We start from the raw sequence: 18,918 nt of genomic DNA on the forward strand, positions 1-18,918 counted from the left end.
TATGTAAGCTTTGGCAATATGGTTCTCTGTAAACTTTCATGCCAATAAAGCATTTGAATTGGAATTGGAATTGGAATTGTGTGTGTGTGAGGGAGAGAGAGGGGGAGAGACTGAGACAGAGAGAGAGACAGAAAGAGAGACAGAGTGTGAGAGAGTGAGACAGAGAGACAGAGTGTGAGAGACAGAGAAAGAGAGAAAGAGACAGAGACAGAGAGTGCGCGAGAGAGAAAGTGTGAGAGAGACAGAGAGAGAGATAGAGAGGGTGTGAGAGAGACAGAGAGAATGTGAGAAACAGACAGAGAGAGACAGACAGAGAGTGTGAGAGAGTGTGAGCGAGAGACAGAGAGAAAGACAGAGAGAGAGCGTGTGAGATAGAGACAGAGAGAGAGACAGGGAGTGTGTGAGACAGAGAGACAGAGTGTGAGAGAAGACTCGAGTCGACATTGGCTTGTTCTCTCTAAACAGATGCGGCTGGACCTGCTGTGATTTCCAGCCAAAAAAAAATGTTTTTTGTCTGTTTTTTTGTTTTTCATACAGACCCCAGCATCTGCAATATTTTACCCCTTGTGACCCCACCTCATTGTTCTTTGATGTAATGTTTCCCTGACTGACCTGTTTGGACACCATTCACACCTTTGACTGCTGTGATTATCTCTCTGCCGAGGTGTGATAAATGGCAGTTGGAAAGGTTACCTGTAAACATCTGACATGATTCTCTGACTATATAAGCTGTGTCTTTATGCATTTCTCCACTTCACCTGAAGAAGGAGCAGCGCTCCGAAAGCTTGTGATTTCAAATAAAGCTGTTGGACTATAACCTGGTGTTGTGTGATTTCTTACATGAGAGAAGAGAGACAGACAAAGTGTGAGAGAGAGAGAGCGTGTGAGAGAGAGAGAGAGAGAGAGAGACAGAGAGAGTGTGAGAGAGAGACAGAGGGAGAGCTTGTGGAAAATATCAGGGCATCAGGGAGAATTTCTACCAAAAATTCTCACAAATATGCCCTGAATTCAGAAATTTGAATGACAACCAAAAACTCTCATACCTACTAGGGGAAGAGAGAAACTGTGTAACACTAGCGGCACACTATGTTACAGCTTGCCATAAACAGAGGGACAACCAGTAAACCTAAGAAAAGAGTATATACGAATTATACGAATGTATATTTATACACTCAGGGATATATCTGTTTATACACTGTATGAATAGATCTGCGTTTACGTGTTCAACCATAAATGTATTTCGATGCTTTGGCAACATAAGATGTACCTTATCATGCCAATAAAGCGATTTGAATTGAATTGACAGACTGAGAGACAGAGAGGGAGTGACAGAGAGAAAGAGACACAGAGACAGACAGAGAGAAACAAAGAAAGAGAGACAGATAGTGTGAGGGAGAGACTGAGAGAGTGATGGAGAGAGGTTGGAGGCTAGAGGTACAAGAAATATTGTTTAACAGCCAGTCTTTAACTTGTATCGTGTCGGAGACAGTGGGGTGGGTGAGGAGCCTCAAACAACGTACAACGTCCCCTCTCTAGATCTCAATTACCACCTGATCTCCTGCATCAGCTTGGCTCAGTCACAGGTTCCTCTCACCTGTCAGTCTGAAGGTTGTGGGTTCGAGCCCCACACACACTTACCAGAGACCCAAGTCCCATAATCCAGGCCGACACTCCCTGGGTCCAGTCTCCCTGTTCAGGTGGCTGTTCAGAACACCAGGGACACTATTGGAAGAAGAGCAGGTGGCCTGGGGCAGATATTACCCACTCAACCAACACCATTCTTATAAACAGATGATTAATTGTAAGATGGGATCTTTCTGTGCACAGATTGGAAGGTACGTTTTCCTACCTAACAACAGTGACCGTACTTCAAAGAGTAATAAACTGGCTGTGAAGTGCGTTGGGATGTCCTGGCAGTGCGAAAACCCACAATATAAATTAATGTTCACTCAATCCCAACACAGAGGCAATAAAGTATGGAAATCGAGTTTAGGAACAAGGGACTCACTTACCATTCCCATAACCAGGCTGGAGTCCAGCAGCACCACCATAACCTAGAATTCACAACACAAGACATCAGCAAATCAGGGACACTTCCCACCCATTGAATCTCCTCCCACATCCCATGTACACTCTCCCCTATCACTGACTCTACCCCCCATTTAATCTCCTCACTCAGCCCATGTACACTCTCCCCTATCACTGACTCTCCCCACCCATTTAATCTCCTCCCACAGCCCATGTACACTCACCCCTATCACTGACGCTCCCCACCCATTTAATCTCCTCCCACAGCCCATGTACACTCACCCCTATCACTGACGCTCCCCACCCATTTAATCTCCTCCCACAGCCCATGTACACTCTCTCCTACCACTGACTCTCCCCACCCATTTAATCTCCTCCCACAGCCCATGTACACTCTCCCCTATCACTGACTCTCTCACCCATTTGATCTCCTCCCACAGCTCAAGGGGCTGAATGGCCTCCTCCTGTTCCTATGTACAGATCAGCCATGATCTGATTAAATGTTTGAACAGGCTTGAGGGGCTGAACGGCCTACTCCTGTTCCTATGTACAGATTGGCCATGATCTGATTGAATGTTTGAACAGGCTCGAGGGGCTGAACGGCCTCCTCCCGTTCCTCTGTACAGATCGGCCAAAATCTGATTGAATGGTGGAACAGGCTCGAGGGGCTGAACGGCCTCCTCCGGTTCCTATGTACAGATCGGCCATGATCCGATTGAATGGTGGAACAGGCTCGAGGGGCTGAATGGCCTCCTCCTGTTCCTACGCACTGTGGCTGCACAGCGAAAGCTGCTCGACACTTTGCCACCCAACCTGTGAAAGCCCAACACTGCCCACGAACAACCAATGGGAGGCGACGGAGGAACAAAAATCTACCTGCAGGCTTCGGGCCTTTGCCGCCTGGTCCAGCTTGCATTCCAGCTCCTGCACCAAAGAAAGCGAACGGAGTGAGAGGATGGAGGAGAGTGAGTCCCTATAACTGTAATGATCAATAACATGTCATTCTATAGTGGACACTAGGTGGAGCCGTAGAGCTGTGTAGAGCTGTATATAGCTGTATGTATAAGACTACACTACCCAGCTGTATGTATATTAAGACTACATTACCCATGAGGCACTAGGCTACCCACAAGGCAGCAGTCAAGATGGAAGCCTCTACAGATACTGTACCTAGTCCACATGTGCTCAATAAAGTAACTAGCAAAAGCTAGCTGTGTTCATAATAAGAATGTCTATTTATTAATGAACATAAGATGGTACCAGGGTGGTGAAGATCTGCTAAAAATTGTGAAAAGCGACATGGAGAATTTGAAGCCACCAGAGCGTTTGAAACTCACAGGAAAAATCGACTACAATTGGCAGACTTTTAAACAACAATTCGAACTCTACATTGCAGCCATCGGATTCGGTACAAAGACAGACGCAAGGAAGATAGCGTTGCTGCTTACGGTTGCAGGCTCACAGGCGATAGAGGTGTTTACTACATTTGTATTTAATCCAGAGGAGAACAGAGAAAAATTAGAAGATGTGCTAAAAAAATTTGATGCACATTGCTCTCCCAAAAAGAATGAGACGTATGAAAGATACATCTTCCGTTCTCGGACACAGCAGCAAAATGAGACTTTTGATAGCTTTATAACTGATCTGAAACTGAAAGCACAGACATGTAATTTCTCTGAGCTCAAAGCATCCATGATTCGTGCCCAGATTGTGTTTGGTATTCATGATAAAAAAGTCAGGGAACGTCTGTTGAGAGAAACCGAACTAAATTTGGAAAATGCGGTGAAAATATGCCAAGCCAGCGAGCTAGCTCGAAAGCACGCAAAGACTTTCAGTGAAATCAATAATGATGCGATTGTAATGAGTGATAATGCTGCTGTCGGTGCTGTGTCCTATAAGGGGAAGAAACATGGGCAGAACAGAAATGAAAAGCAATCGGAGGATGAAATTTTTAATTGTAAACGCTGTGGTTACAAACACCAGTTAAGACAATGCCCAGCGTTTGGAAAAATGTGCACAAAGTGTAATGGAAAGAATCACTTTGCCAAACAATGCTTTTCAAAAGTACAAACTAAGAAAGAGCAACGAGTTAATGTAATTGAGGACACTGATTTAAGGACGACATTTTTTGTAGGAATGGTGTCATGTGACAATATCAAAAAGGATACAGAAAATGTGCAGCCCTCAGAAATGGACAATGCTGAACATAAAGTTAATGCAGTAAAAGAGGACAAATGGATGATCCCACTGCAGATAAATGGAGCATTAGTTACATTGAAACTGGACACTGGTGCAAAAGCAAACTTAATCAGTATGAGTGACATTAACAATATGAAAGAAAAGCCCAAAATACAGAAAATGTCAGTACTACTGAAGGACTATAGTGGACAGAAAATAGATAGCTTAGGTGTATGCAGACTTAAAGTGACAGTCAAAGACAAAGTGCATCATCTCATGTTTTCTGTTGTGGCTGAAAGGCTTGATTCACTACTGGGTGACAAAGCTTGTGAGGACTTAGAACTGGTCAAAAGAGTCTACCGTATAAACTGTGCCATAAGCAGACCAGATGACTCGGTGGTTTCTGTAGTGAATAATTTCCAGGATGTGTTCAAAGGATTTGGAGTTCTACCATTCACTTACAAGATCCAGCTAAAGGAGGATGCTCAGCCAGTGGTACATTCTCCACGAAGAGTTCCAGCACCCCTGCATGACCGGCTCAAGAATGAACTGGACAGAATGACCACACTAGGAGTCATCAGGAAAGTCGAAGAGCCAACAGACTGGGTTAACTCCATGGTATGTGTAAAGAAAAAGAACAATGATCTAAGAATATGCATGGATCCAAAGGACTTAAATGCAAACATAAAACGTGAACACTACCAGATTCCCAAGCGAGAAGAAATCACCAGTGAAATGTCAGGTGCCAGATACCTTACAAAGCTCGATGCCTCACAAGGATTTTGGCAACTAAAACTGGATGAATAGAGCACCAAATACAGTACCTTCAACACACCATTTGGCAGGTATTGTTTCCTCAGAATGCCTTTCGGGATAATATCTGCATCTGAAATCTTTCATAGAGCGATGGAACACATAATTGAAGGTCCGGAAGGAGTTCGGGTCTATGTTGATGACATCATCATCTGGGGCTCCACACTGAAAGAACACAATGAGAGACTGACTAAAGTGCTACAGAGCATACGCCGGAATGGACTGAAGCTCAACAAAGCCAAGTGTCAGTTTGGCGTCCAGGAAGTCACTTTCCTAGGAGATAATCTATCTGGTAAAGGAATAGAGCCAGATATGGAAAAAGTAAACGCCATACTCAACATGCCCCGACCCACTGACAAAAAAGGAGTGCTACGCATCATGGGGATGATAAACTTCATTGGAAAGTTCATTCCTAACTTGTCAGCCAAGACAGCCTGTCTGCGAGACCTGCTACATAAAACAAATGAGTTCGCATGGACAGAAAGACATGAACAAGAGTGGATGAACCTCAAAACAGTGCTGACAACCACACCTGTACTCACCTTCTTTGACCCAACAAAAAGAATCAAAGTGTCAACGGATGCATCAAAAGATGGCCTAGGTGCGGTCTTGCTACAAGCAGAGGGTGAAGATTGGAAGCCTGTTGTCTATGCCTCCAGGTCTATGACTGATACTGAGTGTCGATACGCCCAGATTGAAAAGGAAGGTCTAGGCTTGGTAGTTGGACTAGAAAAGTTTCATGGCTACATATATGGACTTCCCACCTTCACAGTTGAGACAGACCACAGCCCTTTGGTTGCCATCATAAAAAAAAACCTGAATGAGATGTCTCCAAGGATTCAACGACTCATGATGAAGCTGCAAAGATATGACTTTGAACTGATCTACACACCAGGCAAATACATAGGCCTAGAAATTGGGTTGGGGCGCCAAAGTGGTGCAAAAGTCGCCTGAGCGCAGGATTTAGCGCAGCGTTCGAGGCTTTAGCGATCGTCAGATATTCAGTTTCATTGCTGTTCGAGGGACACGGGGCGCGGCTCGAGGCGCTCCGCGTCCCTCTTAGGGCGCTGAAACTGAATATCACAGCGCAACGTGCTGCAGCACCACACGCTGCGGCACGGCACGCTGCAGTACTGCAGGCCTTCCTCCCACTGTTAAGGGGGAGGTGCCTGCAACAGCGTGATCCCCGCTCGCGAGTGCCGGTAAATGAGCCCGGCACCAAGGAGAAGTGCCGGGCTCTCGGGAAACAGCCGGCAATGCCGCGGGGGGGTGGTTAGGAGGCCGGGGACGGAGGTGCTGGCAGGCGGCCGCCAAAAAGGCGGCCGCCCCGCACCTCCACCTTAACTTGCGCCGCTGCCGGCACAGTAAGGCCCCGTGAACCAGGCATGGGTAGCGAGCGGCGCAACTGCGGCGTTCGCTACCAAATATCGCGAACGGGGCACGAATGGGGTGCTGCGCGCACCGATGACATCATCGGTGGCGGTGCAGCGCAAATGCCTAATGCCACCATTAGTGCCCCTACTGAATATCATGGGAGATGCAGCCAGTGGCGCTACAGCCACTGACTGCCTCTTTAGGCGCTAACAGGTGGCGCTACTCACCCAATTTCTCCCCCACAGTGTTAGCAGATGCACTATCCCGAGCACCCACAATGAGTCATGTGAGCTCTACTGAAGAAGGCGTGGATGTTCATGTGAGTATGGTCACTGCTGCGCTGCCCGTGTCAGACACAAAATCAAAGCAAATAGCAGAAGAAACAGTAAAAGATACAGTATTACAAACAGTAATAGAGAACATTCATCATGGTTGGCCAAACGGTTCCTGTCCAAAATATTTTCACATAAGGTCAGAATAGAGTGTCGCAAGTGGAATATTACTAAAACAGAACAGAATAGTCATTCCACAGGCTCTACGTCAAGACATGCTCAAAAGGATTCATGAGGGACACCTCGGAATTGAAAAATGCAAAAGGAGAGCAAGAGACACTGTTTATTGGCCTGGCATAAATAAGGACATTGAGAACATGATAGGCAAATGTGAGACATGTCAGAAACACCAAAACAAACAAGCAAAGGAACCAATGATAGTAGCTGACATACCAACAGCAGCATGGCAAAAGGTTGGTATGGACCTTTTTCATTTAAATGGTAAAGACTATCTAATAGTGATTGACTACTATTCTAACTATCCTGAGATGGCGCTGCTCTCAAGCACCACAGCAAGCAGTGTCATAATGCATGTGAAATCTATCTTCGCCAGACATGGAATTCCCAGGATTGCTGTTAGCAACAATGGTGCGTGCTTCAACTGTAAGGAGTGGCAACTGTTTGCAGCACATTATGACTTTCAACACATCACATCCAGTCCTTTGTATGCTCAGTCAAATGGTAAGGCAGCGAAAGGTGTTCAAGTTCTCAAGCAGCTACTGAAGAAAGCGACAGAAAGCAAGTCTGATCCTTATCTCGCCCTGCTGAGCTACTGAGCCTCATCTTTAGACTGTGGTTCTTCACCTGCTGAACTACTAATGGGTCGCAAGTTGCACACCATGCTACCCTGCTGTGCAAAAGAACAGCAAAGTGAGGAACTGAGACAGAGACTTCAACTGTTAAAGCTGAAACAGAAATCATACTATGACAAGTCATCCAAAACTCTAAAACCATTGACAAGGGATGATGTTGTCAGGATTGAGGATCCAGATGCATGGAACAGGAAAGCTACAGCTCTTGAGGAAGTAGGACCAAGGTCATACACTGTTAGAACTGAGGAAGGACAGATTCTCAGGAGGAACCGCCGTTCCCTCCTAAAAACACAAGAGACTATTCAAGACCAGATTGATGACAATGCCGCAACTGCATCTTGTCATTCACCGCCAGAACAATCTCATGAAGATACATCAGACTTACCCGGGTTGAGAAGATCCACACGTGAAGTAAAAGAGCCTGATGGACTTAATCTTTGAGTACAATGTAAAGCTTTGAAAATGTGTTGACTGTTTTGAAAATGTTTATGTTTATAGAGCACTGACAAAAGTGTTACTGATATTATCTTTATTGTTTTCTTGAAAGTTGATTGATATTGATTTTGTTAAACCTCAAAGAAAGGGGGATGTAATGATCAATAACATGTCATTCTATAGTGGACACTAGGTGGAGCCGTAGAGCTGTGTAGAGCTGTATATAGCTGTATGTATAAGACTACACTACCCAGCTGTATGTATATTAAGACTACATTACCCATGAGGCACTAGGCTACCCACAAGACAGCAGTCAAGATGGAAGCCTCTACAGATACTGTACCTAGTCCACATATGCTCAATAAAGTAACTAGCAAAAGCTAGCTGTGTTCATAATTTGAATGTATATTTAATAATGAACATAAGAATAACCACTTCCCCACTTTACAAGGCTCTGAATGTCCAGGGCAGCAGAGAGAATGTAAAACATCATCAGGCACAAAGGAAAGATGCACAGAGAGAGAGAGAGAGAGTGTGAGAGAGTGTGAGAGAGAGAGACCGAGAGAGTGTGAGAGAGAGAAAGAGTGAGAGAGAGAGAGACCGAGAGAGTGTGAGAGAGAGAGTGTGAGAGAGAGACAGAGTGTGAGAGAGAGAGAGAGAGAGAGAGTGAGAGAGTGTGAGAGAGAGAGAGTGAGACCGAGAGAGTGTGAGAGAGAGTGAGAGACAGAGAGAGAGAGAGTGTGAGAGAAAGACAGAGAGAGAGAGAGAGAGCGACAGAGAGAGAGAGTGTGAGAGACAGAGAGAGAGAGAGTGTGAGAGAGAGAGAAGAGAGTGTGTGAGAGAGAGAGATACAGTGTGAGACAGAGAGACCGAGACAGAGAGAGAGAGACAGAGAGAGACAGAGAGAGAGATAGAGTGTGTGTGTGAGGCAGAGACAGAGAGAGTGTGAGAGAGAGTGTGAGAGTGTGTGAGAGAGACAGAGAGAGAGACTGTGAGAGCGAGAGTGTGAGAAAGAGAGAGTGAGAGTGTGTGTGTGAGACAGAGAGGGAGAGACAGAGAGGAAGACAGAGAGAAAGAGAGAGTGTGTGAGCGAGAGAGAGAGAGAGAGTGTGTGTATGTGTGTGTGTGAGAGAGAGAGACAGAGAGAGGAAGACGAGAGAGAGAGAGAAAGAGAGAGTGTGAGAGACAGAGAGAGAGAGAGACAGAGAGAGGAAGAGAGAGAGAGAGAGAAAGACAGAGAGACAGAGAGTGAGACAGTGAGAGAGAGAGTGAGACAGAGAGAGAGACAGAGTGTATGAGAGACAGAGAGTATGAGAGAGACAGAGAGTATGAGAGAGACAGAGAGACACAGGGTGTGTGAGAGAGTGTGAGAGTGAGAGACAGAGAGAGATAGTGAGAGAGAGTGTGTGTGAGAGAGTCAGAGAAAGACAGAGAGAGAGTGCGAGAGAGATAGAGAGAATGTGACAGTGTGAGAGAGAGACTGAGAGAGAGAGAGTGAGAGAAACAGAGAGTGTGAGAGAGAGACTCAGAGAGAGAGATGGAGTGACAGGGAGGGAGAGACAGAGAGGGAGAGACAGAGACAGAGAGAGAGAGAGAGCAGAGGGAGTGTGAGAGAGACAGAGATAAACAAAGAAAGAGAGACAGATAGCGTGAGGGAGGGACAGCGAGAGTGATGGAGAGAGGTTGGAGGCTAGGGGTACAAGAAATATTGGGGGAGAAATTCGGTTGCTTTGCGCCTCCCATTAGCGCCCTCTTAAGGCGCAGACGGGGCACAAAGCAACTAGCGCCTAGGCGTGACGCCACCAACGCCTCCCACGAAATTCAGCGGGAGGTTAGCGACGGTGGTAACCGTTAGCGCCCCATGGCGCTGCATCACCGGCGATGACGTCATCGCCATGCGCAGGGCCCCGCTCGCGCCCCGGCCGCGATCTTCGGTAGCGCCCCTTGATTGCCGCTGGACGCTGTGTCCGACGGGGTCGGGGGGGCCTACCTGTGGCCGGGGCGGCGCTAATTAAAGGCGAGGTGCTGGGTGGCCATTTTTGTTGCTGGCCACCTGCCAGCACCTGCCCCCTCTGCCGGCACTTCTCTCGCGTGCCGGGCTCTTTTGCCAGCACTCCCGATCCACGGGGGCCCAGCTGGGCCCCGGGTGGCGCTGCGCAAGGCCCCTCCCCTTTAAGAAGGGGAGGAAGGCCTGCAATACTGCGGCACGATATTCACTCGCAGTGCCCCAAGAGGGAGGGCGGGCCGCTTCCAGTAGCACCCCGCTTCACTCTTGGGGCGCTACCGATGAATTTTGGCTGCGGGGGCACTAATTTTTTTGCGGCTCTAAAAGTAGCGCCCCAAATGGGGCGCGACTCAATTTTTTCCCAATTGTTTCACAGCCAGTCTTTAACTTGTACCGTGTCGGAGACAGTGAGGTGGGTGAGGAGCCTCAACGTCCCCTCTCTAGATCTCAATTACCACCTGATCTCCTGCATCAGCTTGGCTCAGTCACAGGTTCCTCTCACCTGTCAGTCTGAAGGTCGTAGGTTCGAGCCCCACACACACTCACCAGAGACCCGAGCCCCATAATCCAGGCCGACACTCCCTGGGTCCAGTCTCCCTGTTCAGGTGGCTGTTAAGAACACCAGGGACACTATTGGAAGAAGAGCAGGCGTCCTGGGGCCGATATTACCCACTCAACCAGCACCATTCTTATAAACAGATGATTAATTATAAGATGGGATCTTTCTGTGCACAGATTGGAAGGTACGTTTTCCTACCTAACAACAGTGACCGTACTTCAAAGAGTAATCCACTGGCTGTGAAGTGCGTTGGGATTTCCTGACAGTGCGAAAACCCACAACATAAATTCAAGTTCACTCAATCCCAACACAGAGGCAATAAAGTATGGAAATCGAGTTTAGGAACAAGGGACTCACTTACCATTCCCATAACCAGGCTGGAGTCCAGCAGCACCACCATAACCTAGAATTTACAACACAAGACATCAGCAAATCCGGGACACTCCCCACTCATTGAATCTCCTCTCACAGCCCATGTACACTCTCCCCTATCACTGACTCTCCCCACCCATTTAATCTCCTCCCACAGCCCATGTACACTCTCCCCTATCACTGACTCTCCCCACCCATTTACTCTCCTCCCATTGCCCATGTACACTCTCGCCTGTCACTGACTCTCCGCACCCATTTAATCTCCTCCCACAGCCCATGTACACTCTCCCCTATCACGGACTCTATCCACCCATTTAATCTCCTCCAACAGCCCATGTACACTCTCTGCTATCACTGACTCCCCCCACCCATTTAATCTCCTCCCACAGCCCATGTACACACTCCCCTATCATGGACTCTCCCAGCACACCTATTCTCCTTCCACAGAGACTGGAGATAGAAATGTCTTCCGAGAAAGAGGAGTGTGAGAGAGGAGTTAGAGGGACCTCCCCAGCTATAGGAGTGTGAGAGAGGGGGTTAGAGGGACCTCCCCAGATACAGGAGTGTGAGAGAGAAGGTTAGAGGGACCTCCCCATATACAGGAGTTTGAGAAAGGGGTTAGAGGGACCTCCCCAGATACAGGAGTGTGAGAGAGGTGTTAGAGGAACCTCACCAGATACAGGAATGTGAGAGAGGGGTTAGAGGAATCTCCCCTGATACAGGAGTGTGAGAGGGGGTTTAGAGAGAGCTCCTCAGATACAGGAGTGTGAGAGAGGGGGTTAGAGGAACCTCCCCAGATACAGGAGTGTGGGAGAGGGTTTAGAGAGAGCTCCCCAGATACAGGAGTGTAAGAGAGGGGTTAGAAGGACCTCTCCAGATACAGGAGTGTAAAAGGGGTTAGAGGGACCTCTCCAGATACAGGAGTGCGAGAGAGGGATTAGAGGGACCTCCCCAGATACAGGAGTGTGAGAGAGGGTTAGAGGGACCTCCCCAGATACAGGAGTGTGAGAGAGGGGTTAGAGGGACCTCCCCAGATACAGGAGTGCGAGAGAGGGGTTAGAGGGACCTCTCCAGATACAGGAGTGTGAGAGAGGGGTTAGAGGGACCTCCCCAGATACAGGAGTGTGAGAGAGGGGTTAGAGGGACCTCCCCAGATAAAGGAGTGTGAGAGAGGGGTAAGAGGGACCTCTCCAGATACAAGAGTGTGAGAGAGTGGTTAGAGGGACCTCCCCAGATACAGGAGTGTGAGAGAGGGATTAGAGGGACCTCCCCAGATAAAGGAGTGTGAGAGAGGGGTTAGTGGGACCTCCCCAGATACAGGAGTGCGAGAGAGGGATTAGAGGGACCTCCCCAGATACAGGAGTGTGAGAGAGGCATTAGAGGGACCTCTTCAGATACAGGAGTGTGAGAGAGGGGGTAAGAGGGACCTCCCCAGATACAGGAGTGTGAGAGAGGGGGTTAGAGGGACCTCCTCAGATACAGGAGTGCGAGAGAGGGTTTAGAGGGACCTCCCCAGATACAGGAGTGTGAGAGAGGGGGTTGGAGGGACCTCCCCAAATACAGGAGTGTGAGAGAGGGTTAGAGGGACCTTCCAAGACACAGGAGTGTGAGAGAGGGGTTAGAGGGACCTCCCCAGATACAGGAGTGTGAGAGAGGGGGTTGGAGGGACCTCCCCAAATACAGGAGTGTGAGAGAGGGTTAGAGGGACCTTCCAAGACACAGGAGTGTGAGAGAGGGGTTAGAGGTATCTCTCCAGATACAGGAATGCGAGAGTGGGGTTAGAGGCACCTCCCCAGATACAGGGGTGTGAGAGAGGGGTTAGAGGGACCTTTCCAGATACGGGAGTGTGAGAGAGGGATTAGAGGGACCTCTCCAGATACAAGAGTGTGAGAGAGTGGTTAGAGGGACCTCCCCAGATACAGGAGTGTGAGAGGGGGTTTAGAGGGACCTTTCCAGATACAGGAGTGTGAGAGAGGGATTAGAGGGACCTCCCCAGATACAGGAGTGTGAGAGAGGGGGTTAGAGGGACCTCCCCAGATACAGGATTGTGAGAGAGGGGGTTAGAGGGACCTTCCAAGATAAGGAGTGTGAGAGGGGATTAGGGAGACCTCCCCAGATACAGGAGTGTAAGAGAGGGGTTAGAGGGACCTCCTCAGATACAGGAGTGTGAGAGAGGGGTTAGAGGGACCTCCCCAGATAAAGGAGTGTGAGGGAGGGGGTTGGAGGGACCTCCCCAGATACAGGAGTGTGAGTTAGGGGTTAGAGGGACCTCCCCAGATACAGGAGGGAGAGAGAGGGGGTTAGACGGACCTCTCCAGATACAGGAGTGTGAGAGAGGGGATAGAGGGACCTCCCCAGATACAGGAGTGTGAGAGAGGGTTAGAGGGACCTCCCCAGATACAGGAGTGTGAGAGGGGTTAGAGGGACCTCCCCAGATACAGGACTGCGAGAGAGGCGGTTAGCGGCACCTCCACAGATGCAGGGCTGTGAGAGAGGGGTTAGAGGGAACTCTCCTGATACAGGAGTGTGAGAGAGGGGTTAGAGGGACTTCTCCAGATACAGGAGTGCGAGGGGGGGTTAGAGGGACCTCCCCAGGTACAGGAGTATGAGAGAGGGGTTAGAGGGTAATCCCCAGATACAGGAGTGTGAGAGGGGGGTTAGAGGGACCTTTCCAGATACAGGAGTGTGAGAGAGGGGGTTAGCGGGACCTCTCCAGATACAGGATTGTGAGAGAGGGGGTTAGAGGGACCTTCCAAGATAAGGAGTGTGAGAGAGGGGATTATGGAGAGCTCCCCAGGTACAGGAGTGTGAGTGAGGGGTTAGAGGGACCTCCCCAGATACAGGAGGGAGAGAGAGGGGTTAGAGGGACCTCTCCAGATATAGGAGTGTGAGAGAGGGGATAGAGGGACCTCCCCAGATACAGGAAGGAGAGAGAGGGGTTAGAGGGACCTCTCCAGATATAGGAGTGTGAGAGAGGGGATAGAGGGACCTCCCCAGACACAGGATTGCGAGAGAGGCGGTTAGCGTCACATCCACAGATACAGGTGTGTGAGAGAGGGGTTAGATCGACCTCTCCAGATACAGGAGTGTGAGAGAGGGTTTAGAGGGATCTCTCCAGATACAGGAGTGTGAGAGAGGGGTTAGAGGGTCCTCTCCAAATACAGGAGTGTAAGAGAGGGGTAAGAGGGACCACCCCACATACATGAGTGTGAGAGAGGGGGTTAGAGGGACCACCCCAGATACAGGAGTGTGAAAGAGGGGTTAGAGAGTCCTCTCCAGATACAGAAGTGTGAGAGAGGGGTTAAAGAGACGTCTCCGGATACAGGAGTGTGAGAGAGGGGTTAGAGGGACCTCTCCAGATTCAGGAGTGTGAGAGAGGGTGTTAGAAGGACCTCCCCAGATACAGGAGTGTGAGAGAGGGGTTAGAGGGACCTCCCCAGATACCGGAATGTGTGAGAGAGGGGTTAGAGGGACCTCCCCAGATGCAGCAGTGTGAGAGAGGGGTTACAGGGACCTCCCCAGATGCAGGAGTGTGAGAGAGGGGTTAGAGGGACCTCCCCAGATACAGGAGTGTGTGAGAGAATGGTTAGAGTGACCTCCCCAGATACAGGAGTGCGGGAGAGGGGTTAGAGGGACCTCCCCAGATACAGGAGTGCGAGAGAGGGGTTACAGGGACCTCCCCAGATACAGGAATGTGTGAGAGAGGGGTTAGAGGGACCTCCCCAGATACAGGAGTGTGTGAGAGAGGGGTTAGAGGGACCTCCCCAGATGCAGGAATGTGAGAGAGGGGTTAGAGGGACCTCCCCAGATACAGGAGTGCGAGAGAGGGGTTAGAGGGACCTCCCCAGATACAGGAGAGCGAGAGAGTGGGTTAGAGCGACCTCCCCAGATACAGGAGTGCGAGAGAGTGGGTTAGAGGGACCTCCCCAGATACAGGAGTGTGAGAGAGCGGTTAGAGGGACCTCCCCAGATACAGGAATGTGTGAGAGAGAGATTAGAGGGACCTCCCCAGATACAGGAGTGTGAGAGATGGGGTTAGAGGAACCTCCCTAGATACAGGAGTGTGAGAGAGAGGTTAGAGGGACCTCCCCATATACAGGAGTGTGTGAGAGAGGGGTTAGAGGGACCTCTCCAGATACAATTGTGTGAGAGAGGAGTTAGAGGAACCTTTCCAGATACAGGAGTGTGAGAAAGGGGTTAGAGTGACCTCCCCAGATACAGCAGTGTGAGAGAGGGGGTTAATGGGACCTCCCCAGATACAGGAGTGTGAGAGAATGGTTAGAGTGACCACCCCAGATACAGGAGTGTGAGAGAGGGGTTAGAGGGACCTCCCCAGATACAGGAGTGTGAGAGAGGGGTTAGAGGGACCTCCCCAGATACAGCAGTGCGAGAGAGGAGTTAGAGGGGCTTCCCCAGATACAGGAGTGTGAGAGAGGGTTTAGAGGGACCTCCCCAGATACAGGAGTGTGAGAGAGGTGTTAGAGCAATCTCCCCAGATATAGGAGTGTGAGAGAGGTGTTAGAGCGATCTCCACAGATACAGGAGTGTGAGGGAGGGGTTAGAGGGACCTCCCCAGATACAGGAGGGTTAGGGAGGGGGTAGAGGGACGTCCCCAGATACAGGAGGGTGAGGGAGGGGTTAGAGGGACTTCCCCAGATTCAGGAATGTGAGAGAGGGGTCAGAGGGACCTCCCCAGATACAGGAGTGTGAGAGGGGTGTTAGAGGGACTTCCCCAGATACGTTAGTGTGAGAGAGGGGTCAGAGGGAACTCCCCAGATACAGGAGTGTGAGAGGGGTGTTAGAGGGACTTCCCCAGATACGTTAGTGTGAGAGAGGTGTTAGAGGCACCTCCCCAGATACAGGAGTGTGAGAGAGGGTTAGAGGGACTTCCCCAGATTCAGGAATGTGAGAGAGGGGTTGGAGGGACCTCCCCAGATACAGGAGTGTGAGAGAGGGGTTAGAGGGACCTCCCCAGATACAGGAGTGTGAGAGAGGGGTTAGAGGGACCTCCCCAGATACAGAAATGCGAGGGAGGAGTTAGAGGGACCTCTTCAGATACAGGAGTGTGAGAGAGGAGTTAGAGGGCCCACCCCAGATACAGGAGTGTGAGAGAGGGGTTAGAGGGACCTCCCCGTGTACAGGAATGCGAGGGAGGGGTTAGAGGGAACTCTCCAGGTACAGGAGTGTGAGAGAGGGTAAGAGGTACCTCCTCAGATATAGGAGTATGAGAGAGGGGTTAGAGGGACCTCCCCAGGTACAGGAGTGTGAGAGAGGGGGTTAGAGGGACCTCCCCAGATACAGGAGTGTGAGAGAGATTTAGAGGCACCTTCCAAGATACAGGAGTGTGAGTGAGGGGTTAGAGGGACATCTCCAGATACAGGAATGCGAGAGAGGGGTTAGAGGCACCTCCACAGATACAGGAGTGTGAGAGAGGGGATAGAGGGACCTGTCCAGATACAGGAGTGTGAGAGAGGGGTTAGAGGGACCTCCCCAGATACAGAAGTGTGACAGGGGGTTAGGGAGACCTCCCCAGATACAGGAGTGTAAGAGAGGGGTTAGAGGGAGCTCTCCAGATACAGGAGCGTGAGAGAGGGTAAGAGGTACCTCCTCAGATACAGGAGTGTGAGAGAGGGGTTAGAGGGACCTCCCCAGATACAGGAGTGTGAGAGAGGGCATTAGAGGGACCTCCCCAGATACAGGAGTGTGAAAGAGGGTTAGAGGTACCTTCCAAGATAAAGGAGTGTGAGAGAGGGGGTTAGAGGGATCTCCCCAGATACAGGAGTGTGAGTGAGGGGTTAGAGGGATCTCCCCAGATACAGGAGGGAGAGAGAGGGGTTAGAGGGACCTCTCCAGATATAGGAGTGTGAGAGAGGGGATAGAGGGAACTCCCCAGATACAGGAGTGCGAGAGAGGCGGTTAGCGGCACCTCCACAGATGCAGGGGTGTGAGAGAGGGGTTAGTGGGAACTCTCCAGATACAGGAGTGTGAGAGAGGGGTTAGAGAGACCTCTCCAGACACAGGAGTGTGAGAGAGGGGATAGAGGGACCTCCCCAAATACAGTAGTGCAAGAGATAGGGTTAGAGGGATCTCCCCAGATACAGGAGTGTGAGAGAGGTGTTAGAGGGACATCCCCAAATACAGGAGTGTGAGAGAGGGGGTTAGAGGGACCACCCCAGACACAGGAGTGTGAAAGAGGGGTTAGAGAGTCCTCTCCAGATACAGAAGTGTGAGAGAGGGGTTAAAGAGACGTCTCCAGATACAGGAGTGTGAGAGAGGGGTTAGAGGGACCTCTCCAGATTCAGGAGTGTGAGAGAGGGTGTTCGAGGGACCTCCCCAGATACAGGAGTGCGAGAGAGGGGTTAGAGGGACCTCCTCAGATGCAGGAGTGTGAGAGAGGGGTTGGAGTGACCTCCCCAGATACAGGAGTGTGAGAGAGGGGTTAGAGGGACCTCCCCAGATACAGGAGTGCGAGAGAGGGCTTAGAGGGACCTCCCCAGATACCGGAATGTGTGAGAGAGGTGTTAGAGGGACCTCCCCAGATGCAGGAGTGTGAGAGAGGGGTTAGAGGGACCTCCCCTGATACAGGAGTGCGAGAGAGGGGTTCGAGGGACCTCCCCAGATACAGGAGTGTGTGAGAGAATGGTTAGAGGTACCTCCCCAGATACAGGAGTGCGAGAGAGGGGTTAGAGGGACCTCCCCAGATACAGGAATGTGTGAGAGAGGGGTTAGAGGGACCTCCCCAGATGCCGGAGTGCGAGAGAGTGGGTTAGAGGGACCTCCCCAGATACAGGAGTGTGAGAGAGAGGTTAGAGGGACCTCCCCAGATACAGGAATGTGTGAGAGAGAGGTTAGAGGGACCTCCCAAGATACAGGAGTGTGAGAGATGGGGTTAGAGGAACCTCCCTAGATACAGGAGTGTGAGAGAGAGGTTAGAGGGACCTCCTCATATACAGGAATGTGTGAGAGAGGGGTTAGAGGGACCTCCCCAGATACAGGAGTGTGAGAGGGGGGTTAGAGGGACCTCCCCAGATACAGGACTGTGAGGGGGGGGGGGTTAGAGGGACCTCCCGAGGTGCAGGAGTGTGAGAGAGGGGTTAGAGGGACCTCCCCAGATACAATTGTGTGAGAGAGGAGTTAGAGGAACCTTTCCAGATACAGGAGTGTGAGAGAGGGGTTAGAGTGACCTCCCCAGATACAGCAGTGTGAGAGAGGGGGTTAATGGGACCTCCCCAGATACAGGAGTGTCAGAGAATGGTTAGGGTGACCACCCCAGATACAGGAGTGTGAGAGAGGGGTTTAAATGGGACCTCCCCAGATACAGGAGTGTGAGAGAGGGCTTTGAGTGACCACCCCAGATACAGGAGTATGAGAGAGGGGGTTAATGGAACCTTCCCAGAAACAGGAGTGTGAGAGAGGGGTTAGAGGGACCTCTCCAGATACAGGAGTGTGAGAGAGAGGTTAGAGGGACCTCCCCAGATACAGGAGTGGTAGAGAGGGGTTAGAGGGACCTCCCCAGATACAGGAGTGCGAGAGAGGGGTTAGAGGGACCTCCCCAGATACAGGAGTGTGAGAGAGGGGTTAGAGGGACCTCCCCAGATACAGGAGTGTGAGAGAGGGTTTAGAGAGACCTCCCCAGAAACAGGAGTGTGAGAGGGGTCAGAGGGACCTCCCCAGATACAGGAGTGTGAGAGAGGGGTTAGAGCGACCTCCCCAGATACAGCAGTGTCAGAGGGGGTTAGAGGGGCCTCCCCAGATACAGGAGTGCGAGAGAGGGGTTAGAGTGACCACCCCAGATACAGGAGTATGAGAGAGGGGGTTGATGGGACCTCCCCAGATACAGCAGTGCGAGAGAGGGGTTAGAGGGACCTCCCCAGATACAGCAGTGCAAGAGAGGGGTTAGAGTGACCACCCCAGATACAGGAGTATGAGAGATGGGGTTAGAGGGGCCTCCCCAGATACAGGAGTGTGAGAGAGGCGTTAGAGGGACCACCCCAGTTACAGGAGTGTGAG

General features: G+C 50.5%; 1 protein-coding gene across 1 annotated transcript in view; it reads right to left on the reverse strand.

Annotated features, from left to right (window-relative positions):
* The window catches only part of LOC147095463 (uncharacterized), a 124,083-nt gene that overhangs the window by 45,730 nt on the left and 59,435 nt on the right, over positions 1 to 18,918 (reverse strand). The window contains exons 3-5 of the mRNA XM_085973642.1: positions 10,898 to 10,939; positions 2,905 to 2,952; positions 2,013 to 2,054 (exon numbers count right to left, since the gene is read on the reverse strand). Of these exons, the coding sequence (XP_085829768.1) occupies positions 2,013 to 2,054; positions 2,905 to 2,952; positions 10,898 to 10,939 (132 nt within the window). The remainder of the gene's footprint in view (positions 1 to 2,012; positions 2,055 to 2,904; positions 2,953 to 10,897; positions 10,940 to 18,918) is intronic.

Source organism: Somniosus microcephalus, unplaced genomic scaffold, assembly GCF_052327205.1.
Source record: "Somniosus microcephalus isolate GS21.2 unplaced genomic scaffold, FLI_Smic_1.0 unresolved_chr1, whole genome shotgun sequence".
NCBI classification, from domain to species: Eukaryota; Metazoa; Chordata; class Chondrichthyes; order Squaliformes; family Somniosidae; genus Somniosus; species Somniosus microcephalus.